At 34.3% G+C, this 15,712-nt stretch overlaps 1 protein-coding gene and 1 non-coding gene across 2 annotated transcripts in view; both read left to right on the top strand.

Annotated features, from left to right (window-relative positions):
• C9H10orf67 (chromosome 9 C10orf67 homolog) overlaps positions 1 to 15,712 on the top strand; it is a 125,120-nt gene that overhangs the window by 66,398 nt on the left and 43,010 nt on the right. Inside the window, exon 9 of the mRNA XM_077802929.1 lies at positions 11,035 to 11,098. Within this exon, the coding sequence (XP_077659055.1) occupies positions 11,035 to 11,098 (64 nt within the window). The remainder of the gene's footprint in view (positions 1 to 11,034; positions 11,099 to 15,712) is intronic.
• LOC113191458 (U6 spliceosomal RNA) lies at positions 5,853 to 5,958 on the top strand. Its single transcript, XR_003301880.1, has one exon. It is a non-coding gene; the product is annotated as a U6 spliceosomal RNA (small nuclear RNA).

Here is a 15,712-nt window from a genome sequence, read left to right as displayed (position 1 = left end):
CCACATAAAAATAAACAAAAGCATTCTGTCCATATACAACTACAAAAAAACTTAAAAACCTGAATTGGATCCAAAACTTAAATATAATAGCTAACACTACTAAACTTCTAAAGTAAGGCATAAAAGAGGATCTTAGCGACTACAGATTTGGCAGTTTCCTTAAACAGCATTAATTGTCTTCATCAAGTTTTTTTTTTTAATTCCACTGTTCATAATGTTTAAAAAAAGAATAGGCAAGCCTTGGAGTATGAGAAAATATTTATAAAATATATCCAACCAAAGATTTGGTTGTAGAATATACAAAGACCTCAAAATTTAATAATATGATAAATAACTCAATTTTTTAAAAAGAGTGGACTATTGGAACAGACACTTCAATAAACAGATGGCAAACAATGATATGAAAAGATACTTAACATCATTAGTCTTTAGGCAAATGCAAATTAAAATCTCAATGAGATGCCACTATATGCTCAATAGGAAGGCTAAATTGTAAAAGCCTAACTATGTCAATTTTTGTCAAGGATGTGGAGCAACTATAATTCTCATTCACTGTTGAGAGGAATGTAAAATATACAGCTACTTTGGAAAATATTTTGGCAGTTAAAAAAACTTCTAAAAAATCTATGCTTGCATATGATCTGGCCATTCTACTCCTAGGTATTTCTCCAAGATAAATAAAGGCATATGTTTACATAAAGGCTCATATAAAAATGTTCTCAGCAACTATTACTACTCAGCAATATGAAGGAATTGATTACTCTTATACACCACTTCAAAGATGAATCTCAAATTATACTGAGGGAAAAAAGCCAGAGAAAGCAAATAATACATTTGTATGGTTCAATTTATTTAAAATTCTAGAAAATGAGTACTAGTACATAGTGATAGAAAGCAAATCAGTGGTTGCCTAGTGATGGAGCAGGAAAGGATATCATTTACAAAGGCACAAAAGGAAACTTTTGGGAGTGATGGATATATTTATTATCTTGATCATAGTGGTGGTTTCAAGAGTGTAAACATACTTCAAAACTCGTCAGATGGAATATTGTAAAAGTATAGTTTATTGTAACTCAATATTGGTGTAAAAATACAGAAAAACAAAAATTAAAGTACTTCAATACTTATTTTGAAGATGAGTAAAACTATTGTATTTATGTTTTGATAAGTTAAACATGCAAGTTGCAATTTATAGACTAAAAAATGGAAGAATTGAAGCCAATAGTGTAACTTCCAAATTACTTAACGGATAAAAATATTGGATGAATAAACAGTCACAATTAATCCAAAAACAATGTATACATGAGTTGAAATTATTCTGAAAATTTAAGACTTAACCTTCAAAAATCTGACATTCCAATTCAGTGCAAAATAATGGAGAAAATTCATCTGATTACTTAAATAGTGGCAGGGAAAAAAAGTAGTTGATAAAATGCAGCATCCACTTATGGTTAAAAACAAAAGTCACTTCTTAGTTAATTAGAAATAGAAAACTTTTAATCTGGTAAAGGCTATCTATGAAAAACTTATCAAAAATCACAATTAATGGTAAAACATTGATAGCTAGATTAAAATGCTGGTTCTCTCATTTTTACTGCAATTGTATTGGAGGTATTAACTGCTTCCTTTCAGTAAAGCAAAGAAAGGAAATAAAATGTATGAAATTGTCAGTATCCACTTTTGGGAGCTGCGAATGTGGCTCAGGCGGTAGCGCACTCTTCTGGCATGCGTGCGGCCGGGGTTCAATCCTCAGCACCACATACCAACAAAGATGTTGTGTCCGCCGAGAACTAAAAAAAAAAAAAAAAAAAAAAATTAAAAATTCTCTCTCTCTCTCTCTCTCTCTCTCCTCTCTCTCTCTTTTTTTTAAAAAAATCCACTTTTGTAAGCTCAATACCCAAAAACCATAGTTATGCCTATGTCACTCACCAATGAAAAATGACATTTTTAAATGATATACATTTAGAGAAGTAGCAAAAAAATGTAAAATAACAAGAAATAAATCTAACAAAATATGTTGACTCAATGAGAAACATAAGGGAGCATTTAGAAAAATGCAAAGAATTGGGTTAGAAAACTCAAATTTTAAAAAAAATAATCATTTCTCTCTGATGTATAGACCTTGTCTATTTCCCATAAAATTGCAGAAGGTGTGTTTAAAATTTGATAATCCATGTAATATGCATAGTAAAACAGGGTCAAGAATAGCTAAGATGCCTTCTCGGAACTTCAGAAACAAGTTGCTAATTAATAAACAAAATGTGTGATTCTCATAAAGCAAGATAAACAGACCAAGGTGACAGACAAAGATTCCAGAAGCAGTCATCAATGTGTATATGAACCTTTAATCAGTGGGAAAAATATGAACTTTTCAATGAATGACACTGTAACATCAGTGTTTATAAGGAAAAATGAAATTTTGTCTCACTTTACACCAAAGACAAAATTGAAAAAAAACCCAGAGTAGAATTTTAAAGTATCAAGATTTAGAGAGTGATGGAAGATAGTATTTTCATATGATGGAGCCCAGAGGATTTCTTCAATAAAACCCCTGGAGTCTAAAAAATAAAGAAAAAATTATAAATTCTACATTGTTCAAATGGAGAACTTTTCATCAAAAAACTATATAAAAATAAAAATATAAGTCACAGAATTGACAATGTATGAGTATCCTAAAATTGAATAAAATAAAGAACTCACAGAAGTTCATTTAAGAAATGGCTGATAACTTCCTAAATTTGGTGAAAGACATAAACCAATAGATTTGAGAAATTGAGAAAATTCAAAGTAGGAGAAATCTTAGAAAAACCAAACCTAGACACATCATAATTGAAAACTAAAGACCAAATATCTATCTATACATATATATCTTTAGAGCAGCCTGAGAGAAATAAGAAAAATTTAAATGAATTGTATTGTAATGAAATGCAGATTTAAATGATATTTCTTGTCTGAAACCATGGAGGCCAAATAAGAAGTGATAGAACATTTTTCAAATATTGAAAGAAAAGAACTGTCAACTATGAGTTATATATCAGCCATAACTATCCTTTAACAATAAAGGAGAAGAAATAAAGACATTCTCAGATGGAGAAAGACTAAGAGACTCTGTTGCCAGTAAAATTGCTCTGATAGAATACTAAAGGAAGTTATTTACACAAAAAAAGAAATGTTGACAGAGAATGATTTGATCCAGAGTTTAGGGGGGAAGAAAAGCACATGAGTGGGCAGAAGTGAGGGTAAATATCATAGACTCTCTTGGGTTTCTGAAATCAAATTTCATAGTTGATGCAAAAATTATAATACCATCTAAGGTGTTATCTTCATTGTAGAGGAAATGCTTAAGGCAATTATATTTTAAAAGTAGAAGGGTAAAGAGACCTAATTGGAATAACATTTCTGCATGTCACTGGATGTTAGGAGACTGTGATAAATTATATATGTGTATTGTAAATACCTATTGTGGCACTAAGAAAAACTATACAAAATACAACACTCAGAAACAATAAACCATGATGAAATCTTTAAAAATATGCAAGTAACCCACAAAAGGTAAGACAAAAGGAAAGGCTTAAAAACAAAGAAAATTCACAGAAAACAAATAATAAAATGGCAGACTGAGCCCTAATGTATCCACAATTACCATAAATGTGAATAGTCTAAGTATACCAATTAAAAGATAGATATTGATCAAGTGGATTAAAAACATGATCCAGTCAGGTACAGTGGCACATGCATGTAATCTCAGCTACTCTGGAGGCTGAAGTAGGAGGATCACAAGTTCAAGGCCAATTTAGGCTACTTAGTGGGATCTTATCTCAACATTTGAGAAGGACTGGGGATGTAGCTCAGAATAGAGCACTTGCCTTGCCTACATGAGACCTTTGGGTCAAATCTCCAGAACCATCCAAAACAAATTGTCCAGTAGTATTTCATGTATAGAAAATGTACTTAAAAACTAATGACCTAGGTAAATTGAAAATAAACAATGGGAAAGACAGTTTTTAGACATTAATTTCAAAGTAAAACACAGAACTGAGCCTGTCAATTTCAGATAAAGTGGACTAGAATAGAATTATCATATACAAAGAGGAACATTGTATAATGATAAAAATATCAATGGCCCAAGAAGACATCAGGATCCTAAATGTGTACAGGTACACATAATAGTCTGAAAATACACAACTACTGATAGAGCTGAAAAAAAGAAAAAAACAAATCTACAATTTATCATTGGGAAATTTAAAATATCCTCTCAATAATGGATCAAACTACTAGACAACAAATCAGTGAAGTCATAGAACAACTGAAAACTGGAAAGCTCAGCAATGAATAGGATCTGATTGTCACAAGTAACATCAGGCAATAACAGTAGAATGTGTATTTTCTCAAATACCTATGTACATTCACCACTGTACACTACGTCCTAAACCATATTCTGAGCCCATTTTAAACTTTTTAACTTTTAGCCAGATGCAGTGACACACACCTGCAATCCCAGCAACGCAGGAGGCTGAGGCAGTAGGATTGCAGGTTCAAGGCCAGCCTCAACAATCTATCGGGATCCTGTCTCAAAATAAAAAGTAAAAAAACTGAGGATGTAGAACACCCGGTGTTCAATCCTCAGTACCACAAAAAGTAAATAAGTAAATTGTATATAATATGTTTCTAATTAAAATGGAATCAAATGAAATCTGTAACCGAAAGAAGGAAATCTCTAAACACTTGGACATGAAACAACACATTTCCCCCAAATCCATGGGTTAAGGGAAGTCTCAATGTAAAATTTTTAAAAAGAGAACTGAATGAAAATTAAGAAATATCAAATATGTAACAGATTGCTAAAGCAGTGCTAAGAGAGAACCACACAGCACCAACTGTTTACAGTAGAGAAAAAAAAACAATCTAAGTTTTTACCTCAAGAAATTAGAAAGAGGAGAGCAAAACAAGCCCAAACAAGAAAGAAAGAAGAGATCCAGACAATAGTAGAAATCAATCAAATTGAAAATAGGAAAACAACAAGGAAAAAATAAATGAACAAAGAGCTGATTCTTTGAAAAAAAAATCAATAAAATGGATGTACCTCTAGCAAGTCTAATAAATATGGGAAGAAATGAGCAAAAGATACAAACCTTCAGAGCCAATGATGAAAGGGATTACAACACAGAAAGTGCAACCTTTAACAGGATGACCTGGGAAACTACAGACAACTTTATGCTCATAAATTTCATAACTTACAAAAAATGGAGCAATTCCTTAAAAGCCACTAACTATCAAAATTCGGTCAAGATTAAATAGATCGTCTGAATTGTCCTACAACCATAAAGAAATTGAATTCATAATTTAGAAGCTTTTGAAAGGAAACTTAGGTCTGGATGAATTCACTAGAAATTTCTACCAAACATTTTAAAAGCTAGCATCAATTTTATACACTATATTCAGAAAATAAAAAAGGAAGGATTTCTTTCCAATACATCTTGTGAAGCCAGTATTACCATGATATCAAAACCAAAGATAGTAGTAAATATTAGTAAATCAAACCTGCTACCCTATGAAAAGAATCACACATTGTGATTCATCAATAAAATTCATCACATCAAAGTGTTAAAGAAGGAGAATTGTATGATCCTGCAAATCTGTGCAGAAAAAAAAAATTGTTTGGAAAAAATGTCCAACCCCCAGCTGTTTTAAAACATCAAAGGTTTTGACAAAGGTTTGTTCAAAGTGTACAGTATAAGTAGAGGTTATTGTTTTGGGCTATGACTGTCCAGTTGCTCCAGCATCTTATTTTAAAAAGGTTAGCTTTCCTCCACTGAGCTGCTTTTATGCCTTTGTTGACAATCAGTTGAAGAGTGTTTGCTTTGACAGCACATATACAAAAACTGGGCATTAGAGAGAAGACTAGCCTGGTCTCTGCTCAAGGATGACATTCACATTCATGAGATGTTTCATTTTTTTTTTTCACATTTGAATTAGATGGGATATAATTTCTCTTTTTCTGAGTTTATTTTTTTGTGTTACACAAAAAAATTTTGCCACAGAATTTGAAAAAATAAAGCATAAAATTACCATAAATATCTGTGAATGGGTATAAGGTATAAAAGCAGTTTGACATCAATATAAAATCATGACAAGTTATATAAAGACACTGATTGTTTTAGAAAACCAAAGTTAGTTCAGTTTAAAAAATAGTGGAAACTAAGTAGTTTATACTATTTCTTTATAGTGTTTTTAAGTACCTTTAAGTAACTTCATATAATCCCAAAGTAATGACAAAATAGACATAGAAGATAAAAAAAAGGTAATAGGCAGGAATAAAAATTTCACCATATAAATTTATGAAACACAAATTAAGGAAGTTTAGTTAATAGTAGACAGAACTATAAGACAAAACTTGTAAAGCGACAGTAGTAAGTTCTTCCTCATCAGTAATTTAAGTATAAATAAACTATTATGTAACACTAATCAGAACACAAACATGACCAAGAAGATTAAACATAATAATAGGTTAACTATATCAGATCTAAAAAAATGGAAGATTCTCTTTAGATCTATGGTCACAAGTAGACTAAAAAAGGGGATGAAAGATATATTACATTTAAAATTGTAAAAGTGATAATAATTATATAAGAAAATCACAAAGTAAAATATTATATAAAGATAAATATAGCCAATCTCTAGAATATAATAGAAGTAAATACGGCGTTTCATATTTTTAAAAGAAGAAAGAAATTATCATTTGCTGGTAAATGGATGGAACTGGAGAGCATCATGCCAGATAAGCCAGACTCAGAAAGTTAAGGGTTGGATGTTTTCTATCTTATATGGAAGCTAGAGAACGAATATAAACAAGGTGTCTCAATAAGAGAAGGGAGGCCAATAGAGTAGAAGTTGTGGAGGAGAGGTTCAGTCCGTCCTTGGCTGACTAGTCCTAGCTCTAGGCCCAAGATGCGGCAGAACATCATGGCAGAAGGGTGTGGTGCAGGAAAATAGCTCCAGACATGACAACAAGGAAGCAGAGAGACCTCTGCTCACCAGAGACAAAATATAGACTGCAACCTATGTCCTCAGTGACCTGCCTTCTCCAGCCACACCCTACCTACCTACAGTTACCACCCAGTTAATCCATATCAATGGATTAATCTACTGGTTAAGTTACACATCTCATAATCTGATAACTTCACCTGTGAACATTCTTGCATTGTCTCACACATGAGCTTTAGGGGAACACCTCATGTCAAAACCATAACAATGTGTAAAATACAAAATTACAAAGATTTAGAAAAATAGAGAAGAAAATCTTTGGAATGTAGAGCTCTGAGCCAAGAGTTCTTAGGCCTAATACCAAAAGCACAATCCATAAAAGGAAAGATTGATAAATTGGACTTTGTCTTAGCCTACTTAGGCTACTGTAACAAAATACTAGGCAGTAAGTATCTTCCACAACAAACATTTATTTCTCACAGTGCTAGAAGTTTCAGACCAAAGTGCCATCATTGGTATCTGGTGAAGGCCTGTTTCATAAGTTAAAGGCAACTCCTCCTGTCTGCATGCTTACCTAACCTTTTTCTCGAGCATGCTTATGAAGGAAGAAAGAGACAGAGACACCTGTCCTCCTCTTAAACAGGCACTAATCCCATGATGAGGCTCCTACCTTCATGACCTAATCTAGACCATTTTAGTTCTAAAACTTCTTTTCCTAATCATTGCATTGGTATTGGTATTAAATCAACATACAAATTTTGAAGTGACCCAAACAGACGTCATCAAAATTACAAACTTTTGCAACATAAAAGCACATGTGAACCAGGTTCAGTGGCACACATTTGTAATCTCAGCAACTCAGAGGCTCAGGCAGGAGGAGCACAAGTTCCTGGCCAGCTGCATCCACTTAAAGAGACCCTGTCTAAAAATTAAAAAAAAAAGACTGTGGCTTACTAGTGAAGTGCCCATAGGTTCAATCCCCACAAAAGGAAAAAAAACAAAAAACAAAAACAACAACAAAAAAAAAAAACACATGTGAAACAGATGAAAAGATAAGCTGCAGACTTGGAAGAGAAAATTTTTGTAGACATATTCTAACAAAGGGCTAATATCACATTATGAAAAACCTCCAAAAACTCAACAGGGGAAAATAAAATCAAAACAAACCATTCCAATTAAAAACTTGGCAAAGACACAAACAGATGTTTTAATGGAGAGACACATGAAAGATGTTCAACCATATTAACAATGAGGGAAATGCAAATCAATAAGATATTACTACACACCTATGAAATTGTTGAGTTGAAAGAGAAAAAATAGTGGTAATAATGTTGGCAAGGATACAGAGAAAGTAGATAACTAGGGAAACATTTGGCAATTATTAAAAACTAAGCATGGGACTACAATACAATCCAGAAGTTGTTTCTTGGATCCAGTCTGTTCTCAGATACATGCTTTGTAGATATTTTCTTCCCAGCTGTGCTTTTTCTGATAATTTTTTTAACAATGTGTTTTGATGACAAAATGTTTTTGTTTTAAAGTCTAATTTACCTGTTATTCTCTTTGATGAATATTCCTTTATAAATATTTAGAAGCTTTGTCTAACCTAAGGTCAAGAGGACATTCCTTTATGATTTTTAAGCTATTATGATTTTAGTCTTTTGTTTAACAATATGGTTCATAGTAATTTTTGTGTATGGTATGAGGGTCAAATTTCTATTTTTTCCCCAAGAAAAGTTATCCATTTGTTCCAACATTATTTGTTGAAAAGCTTTTTCTTCCATTGTATTGATGGCTTTGGCATCTTTGTTAAAAATTAAACAGTGTATTTTTAAGTTCTCTATTCAAATCTAATGATTTTCAATCTGTATGCTAGTACCACAGAGTTTTATAATGAGTATTGAAGTCAGGGGCAGTAGCTCCTCCAACTTTGTTCTTTTTCAAAATCATCTTAAAAATTCTAGATCCTCTGTATTCTTATGTAGATTTTAGAAATAGCTTGTCTGTTTTTACCAAAAAAGAATTGGCATGATTATGATTATAATAAATCTGTAGTTCTGGCTGCCATTGTGGTTCAGTGGTAGACCACTTACTTTGCAAATGTGAGGCACTGGATTCAGTCTTCAGCACCACAAAAAAAAAAATAAAATAAAGATATTGTGTTCACTTATAACTAAAAATAATTTTAAAATAAATACATAGATATATAGTTCAATTTGAAGGGATTGACATATATATTATAGACTGAGACATTCAATCCATAAGCATGATATATATAAATATAAAATTATATATTATATATAAATATATAAATTATATATATTCATTAATATTTTATATTCATTTAGTTCTCTTTTAATTTTTGTTAGCCATGGACTGTCATTTTCAGGGTAGAGGGCTTGCATATCTTTTGTTAAATTCCTAAGTATTTTATATTTTTGATGCTGTTGTAATTGAAATTGTTTTTATAATTTATTTCTAATTGTTTGGTTCTTGGATATACAAAAATACAATTGTTTTTATTTTAACTTTGTATCCTACAGGCTTACTGGATTAATTTATTAGTTATCATAATAATTTCATAGGTTCTTTGTGAGTTTCTATATAAGTAATCAGATCTTCTGTAAACAGTGACAATTTTACTTATTCATTCTGATCTGTATGCTTTATTTCTTTTTAGTGTCTTGTTACAATAACTACGACTTCCAATATAATGTTGAATAGCAATGGTGAAAATGAGTGTTTTGTCTTGTTCTCAATCTTAGGGGAGTATAATTTATCAGTTCATCATCAAGTATGATTTAGCTATAAATTTTTCATGGAAAGCATTTGCCAAGTTTTATGAGTCCCCTAATTTTTTGAGTTTTTATCATAAGTGACTGTTTCTTAAGCTATGGAAATGATTGCTTTTTTTTCCTTTTATTCCATAATATGAAAAAATACTGTGGTTTTTATATGTTAAATCAATTTTGTATTCCTAAGCAAAATTCTGCTTTGTTATGATCTCTTATACTTTTTATATAGTGCTAGATTCAATTTGCAAATAATTTTTTGAAGATTTTGGAGAAAGTTATTTTTAAACCATCATAATGGAATTTAACTGTATTAGGCTTGAGTTCAAACCCACTGAGACCATATAATACAGTTCTTCATAGGCATTAGTAACTAACCTCCCAGATTGAAAGTTGTTATACCTTTTCATTGTGTTCTGCTCAATGTTCAAGATGAGAAAGATTTTTGGATATCCATTATAGTTGTTAATCAGATACCAATGAAATTAATCGTTAAATGTATTTCTCATCTTTTAGTTCTATCATTTAATTTCAAATAAGTTTAGTCATAATTCAAATAATTATTCATAAATCCATGCTATGAAAAAAATCTTAAAATTATTGAAGCATTGATTGGTAGTACTTTTCTGATACAATGCTTTTGTGCCTGGAAATTAACATTAATTAATTTTAAAGTAAAATTTTATTATTTTATGAAGATTCACTATTAAATTCTTAATTTTTCAAAATATTAAAATAAGGCCTTGGATTTATACCTATTATGATAATGTATCAAATTATCACCTCATAAATAATTAATATGTGTCCCTATAATCTGTTATTCTTAAAGCAATAAATAAATGCTAACAACTTTAAATATATATAATTCACTTATTTTTAGGTGCTTTTTATTCCAGATACAAATTTGTTTTTCTTCTAATTCACATTCAATAATATAGCTCAGATTTCTTTTTTTTTATTTTTAAAGAGAGAGAGAGAGAAGAGAATTTTTTTATTTTTAATATTTATTTTTTAGTTCTTGGCAGACACAACATCTTTGTTGGTATGTGGTGCTGAGGATCGAACCCGGGCCGCACGCACGCACTCCAGGCGAGCGCGCTACCAGTTGAGCCACATCCCCAGCCCAGCTCAGATTTCTATAATAGTTTCTACAGTGAAATAGTTTTAAGTGCTACTCTTTTGTTGCTTAAGATTTTAAAAAATTCTCCTTTGTAATTTTCACAAACGATAAAAAATAATATGGTCTTTCATTTCACAGATTAATAAACAGAAAGAAGACATGGAGCTTAGAAAAAAGTACGATAGTGTAAGTGTCAGGATTTGTATTTAATCAATCAATCTCTCTCTCCATCTGTTCTGTGCCTCCCTTCTCTTGGCATCTGGGTTAGAGAATCTATGCATACTGTGCTGAGGCTTTCCACTGTTTGATGTTGGGGTTTAAAACAGAAAAATGCTTGAAAGTAGAGCAAGAGGTATGAATAGGTAACAAGGAACTGACTGTTGAGCACAGGTGGAGGAGAGAGAAAGTGAGCCGAGGAGCAAACCAGCCAGGTCAAGGTGTTGTCTGTAGGCTGCTCCTCTGGCTCCACACCCTGCCCTTCCTTCCTTCCTCCTATTCCCCTTACTCCAGCCCACCCTGATACAATCTCAAGCTATCACCTCATCCCACTCCACAGGGACCCTGCCTTCCCAGGTGCTTCCAAAGCACATCAGTCTGTTGGCATGTGTGTCTTGGAATGCTAGGATTCATGGTTGGGGTGGGGGGACGGGTAGAGACTTGCACCCAGCCTGCAAATTGAGCCAGGCCAGGGCAGACCTTGGGAGCAAGAACAGAGTCAGGCCCTTTGGGACTGAAAACTTCAACTCAGAGTTTCCCACTCAGGGGAGGGAAGAGAGCATAGATCTGAGGAATGACATGAGAATGACTAAGTTGGTTCTTTTTGTGTGTCAGAACCTGAAAACAGGCTGGGGAAGAGAAGGCTCTTTGTCCCCGTGGCCCTCCCATTCTGGGACTTTACCCAGGAGTACGACACCTTTGAGGCCACGCTCTGCTGCCGCTCGTAGTACATCACCTGTTAGGACTAAAAAAGTGAAGCTTTCAAAGAAAACTACAAAGGAAGAGCCTCCTCAAGAGGTAAGAACTGCTTACATTGCCCCCCCCCAACCACCTTTCATGACATCTAGGTGTGCACCTGTCCTGTGGGCTCTAATACAACCACTGCCTCACATCCCAGAGCCCAGCATCAACCAGGATGACCATCTCAACACACCTGAATCTCACCTAGATCTGGCTGTTACCCAGCATGCCCTTTTTAGTCTTTCCCAAGAGGATGTCAGTGTTCCTAGGAAGTGAGGGAGAAAAAGCTGCTTGTTGATTGGGTGGCGAGAAGGGGAAGTTTTAAGCTTTTTTGCACAGGAGCCAAAGGGTCATCGTCTCTCTTGACAGGTTGCTCGTTTCTTTTTCCACTGGGGAGCTGTGTTCTGCCGCAGGGATTTTGAGCTTGTGTGGTGAAAAGGTCATTGGGACCAGATGAGCTGGCTCTGCCTGCGCATGTCCATTCTTGAAAAGCCAGCTTCAAAGGTCCTTGAGTAAATTCTGGAGGTTCTTCTGAAAAACAACTTAAGCACTTAGTTATTTAAGAAATTTTTTTTGTCGGGATGTGTCCAGGACTTAGCCGGTTTCAAGGGGCTCCAGTCTCAAGCTTTGGACTTGTTGAGCCTGTGGCCAGGCAGCATATCATCTCAGAAGGCTAAGTTGGTGGCCATGAAATCGGTTATGTGGCAGGGGTCTGTGGTCAGAGGCTCTAGAAGGGCCTGGAAGGACTGCACAGTGGGGCCAGCAATGGGGGCAAAGCAGCTGAGCCTCCCATCTCAAAATCCCAGCAGCAGGGGGCAGCCATAGCAGAAGGCTCCCAAGTCTCCACAACAGGAGCCCTAGAATTCCAGCTCAGAAGCTCCAGTGTCCTCAATTTACAGATAGATCCTGAGCATCTGAAGTCAGAGGCATGAGGGGTGGAGATACCCGCTGTGTTCCCCCCCACTAAAAATGCACCAAAAAAGAAAAGACAAAGATGACTTAGGATCTCTGTCTGAGGAGGTGTCATTTCGATAGGCTTTTCTCTAGTGCCACACTCTTTTCTTCTGACTGTAATGATTGTTATCTGGATTTTTCCAGAGCTTAACAGTACATTTTGTCTGCTGGAGAGACTCTGAAGTTAATGTGTAACAATAAGTAAAAATTGGACTGGGGGAGGGGAAGGTGGCCTAAGCTGTTATTTTCATCTTTATATTAATTGACTCCATTGTAAAGTGAAATATATTTTTCTAGGTCTTCCCTACTATTAATCCTGTCGTTATATAATATGCATACATTATACATTATTATTGTTAACAATAATATTGATACTATTTCTGTTCTTATAAGCTCTCCTATATATGTGGCTAATTCGTCAGTGTATATTAACACTATACATACATACTCCAGTTATAATTTTTCTGCTTCTAATTCTATAGAGGTAGCTGGGCCTCTTAAAAATTATCTTTAAAGGGTTTTACAATATTTACTATGTGTAAATGACCAAATGGAGAGCTTGCTGCAGGAACTTTTTACATCAGTCATTTAACTTATCTCATTAATCATACTTATTTTTTGAAATCTGTGTCATTCGGTGGGAACAGGGCACATGGTGCACACAGCGGAGCACTCAGTGATAAACTGAGTGTTTAGCCAGTCTGAAAAACATGATATGAACATTGCCGTCTGATTTCTATGTATGCAAGATTTCACAACATAAAATTTGTGTTTGTACAGTGCCCTTGGGTTACGTTTATTTTTTGATATCTGTAAAACGTTTCAAATACTGAGGTTTCACGTATCAAGGTTAAATTTGATTCCCAGGTTTTCCTCCCCCTCCTAACCCTACCCTAAATAATTAGTTAATTAAGGTTGCACCCAGTAAATGCTTCCCTGGAAGACTTCTGAGCTTCCATGAGTTAACCTGGTCTATATGGATGGAACATATGGTGTGTGCTTAGATCTGCAGAAAGCATCAGGGCCCTTCTGTGTGGGAAATGGGACAAGGGACAAAGTCAATTGTGTTCCCATTCTTGAGTTCTCGCAATAAAGCAGTTTGTCCAGACAAAAGACTTGAATAAAAGCTCTAGAATATTGTTTTTAACATTCAAGAAATGTTCAGTAAAATATTTTTTTGCAATCATTTTGTGATTCTGACCATGGTCAGCCTTCAAGCTAGTAATTTTTTAGAAAATTATTAATTATAGGAGATAGAATTATTATTGTAGACTAGGCAGGTAAAGGAAAACTATTGCCTTCTGAAATTTACAATTCCTCTCCATGCCACACTTTTGTTTGGTTAAATTGCACATGAAATTTAAAATAAACTGTAACAGAAAAGAAAATAATAGAAACTGTTCATTGTTTGATTATTTCATTCTTTTGGCCTGGCCTGATAAATCAAGCTGTTAATGGTTTTTCAGAGCAATGTGAGAAAGGCAGCCCTTTGCTCATTCTTGATCTGGCAACTTTGAGCAATTGAGTAATAGAGAGAGAGAGAGAGAGAGAGAGAGAGAGAGAGAGAGAGAGAGAGAGAGAGAATGATCTGCACGCATGCGTGGTCCTCAGAGGTTGTCAAAGGTGCCTGCTGTATTTTGGTGGACTATGTTGACACAAAAATTTCACTTATCATACTGGATTTTGTTTCATTAGCATAAATAACTTGAAAATGTGGAGATAATTGAAATCACACACCACAATTACTTGTTTTATTTTAAAATCAAAATTTTAATTTGCCACATTTAAAGTGAATTCATCTTTAGAGTCTGATCTCAGAGGCCAAAATTGAAACCTGAGCAATATCTTATTTAAGATTCAACTGAAAGGTAACTCTTATATTCTACATTGTTATATTCTGGGATATAAGTATATAAATGAACTAAAGTAATTAAAATAATGATGAATTAAGTATATACTTTCTAAATATATTTGGAGCTGAAAATATCTTGGTGAAAATAATATTTAATATTTGTTGCACAAATGAAAAAATATTATTTGTTAAACATCACTTGAGGGATTTTGTGCTTTTTCTCTTCTTTATTTTGCTGAAAAACAATCATAATATTTTATTTGTGAAGTTCATATTATTTTAGCATAATTTAAATTAAGGACTAAAGATTTTGCTCTGTAAGTCAGGAATAGATAAATCTGAGATTTGGATAATTTCCCGTTTTTCCCCACATACTCTCAGCAGTGGGCAGATGCTAGGTTCTGACTGCATGTGACATTGACTGGGTGGTAACATAAGCGTCATGCTGGACACACAGGGACCCATTTTACCTCTTGTGACATGGTGCTGCTTTGTTCCACTTATCTGGGGTTCAGCTGTGGGTTTCGCTCCAGTTCCCACTGGGAGCTGAGGCTAGCCCTGAACACTAGGTCATTTGCCTAGTCTTGGGTCTTTCTCCCCAGAAGACTGAGCATTTGACATGCTGTCACTCATCCTGATTGCCATTATTGCACATGCCAATGCTGCTGCTTGGTGCTGTGTGCTGTGAACTCTTTCGGTATCAATGTTTGCCAGAGCCAGGCCAAAGATGGCTGTACCCTTCTGACGCTGGCATTGGACTGTTGGCCAGTCATTTTGAATCCAGTTCTACCAACTTGTCAGTTTCTCCAATCCTGGTGTCTTCAGCCCTAGATTCTTCAGGTCCCACCTTTCCAACCTGGAAACTCATCAATAGACGTTAAAATACAACCCATATTTTTTCTTTAGGAGTTGATGATGGTTGTTAAACTTTTCTTCATTTAAAACCCTGTTTGTTTTCTTTTCCTTTAATGCAATCTCTGTCAAGGCAAATGAACTTGAGCTGGGCGCTGTGGCGCACACCTGTATCCCAGCAGCTTGGGAGGCTAACGCAGG

This window comes from Urocitellus parryii, chromosome 9 (assembly GCF_045843805.1).
Source record: "Urocitellus parryii isolate mUroPar1 chromosome 9, mUroPar1.hap1, whole genome shotgun sequence".
Classification (NCBI taxonomy): Eukaryota; Metazoa; Chordata; class Mammalia; order Rodentia; family Sciuridae; genus Urocitellus; species Urocitellus parryii.
This window is presented reverse-complemented; position numbering and strand designations above follow the sequence as displayed.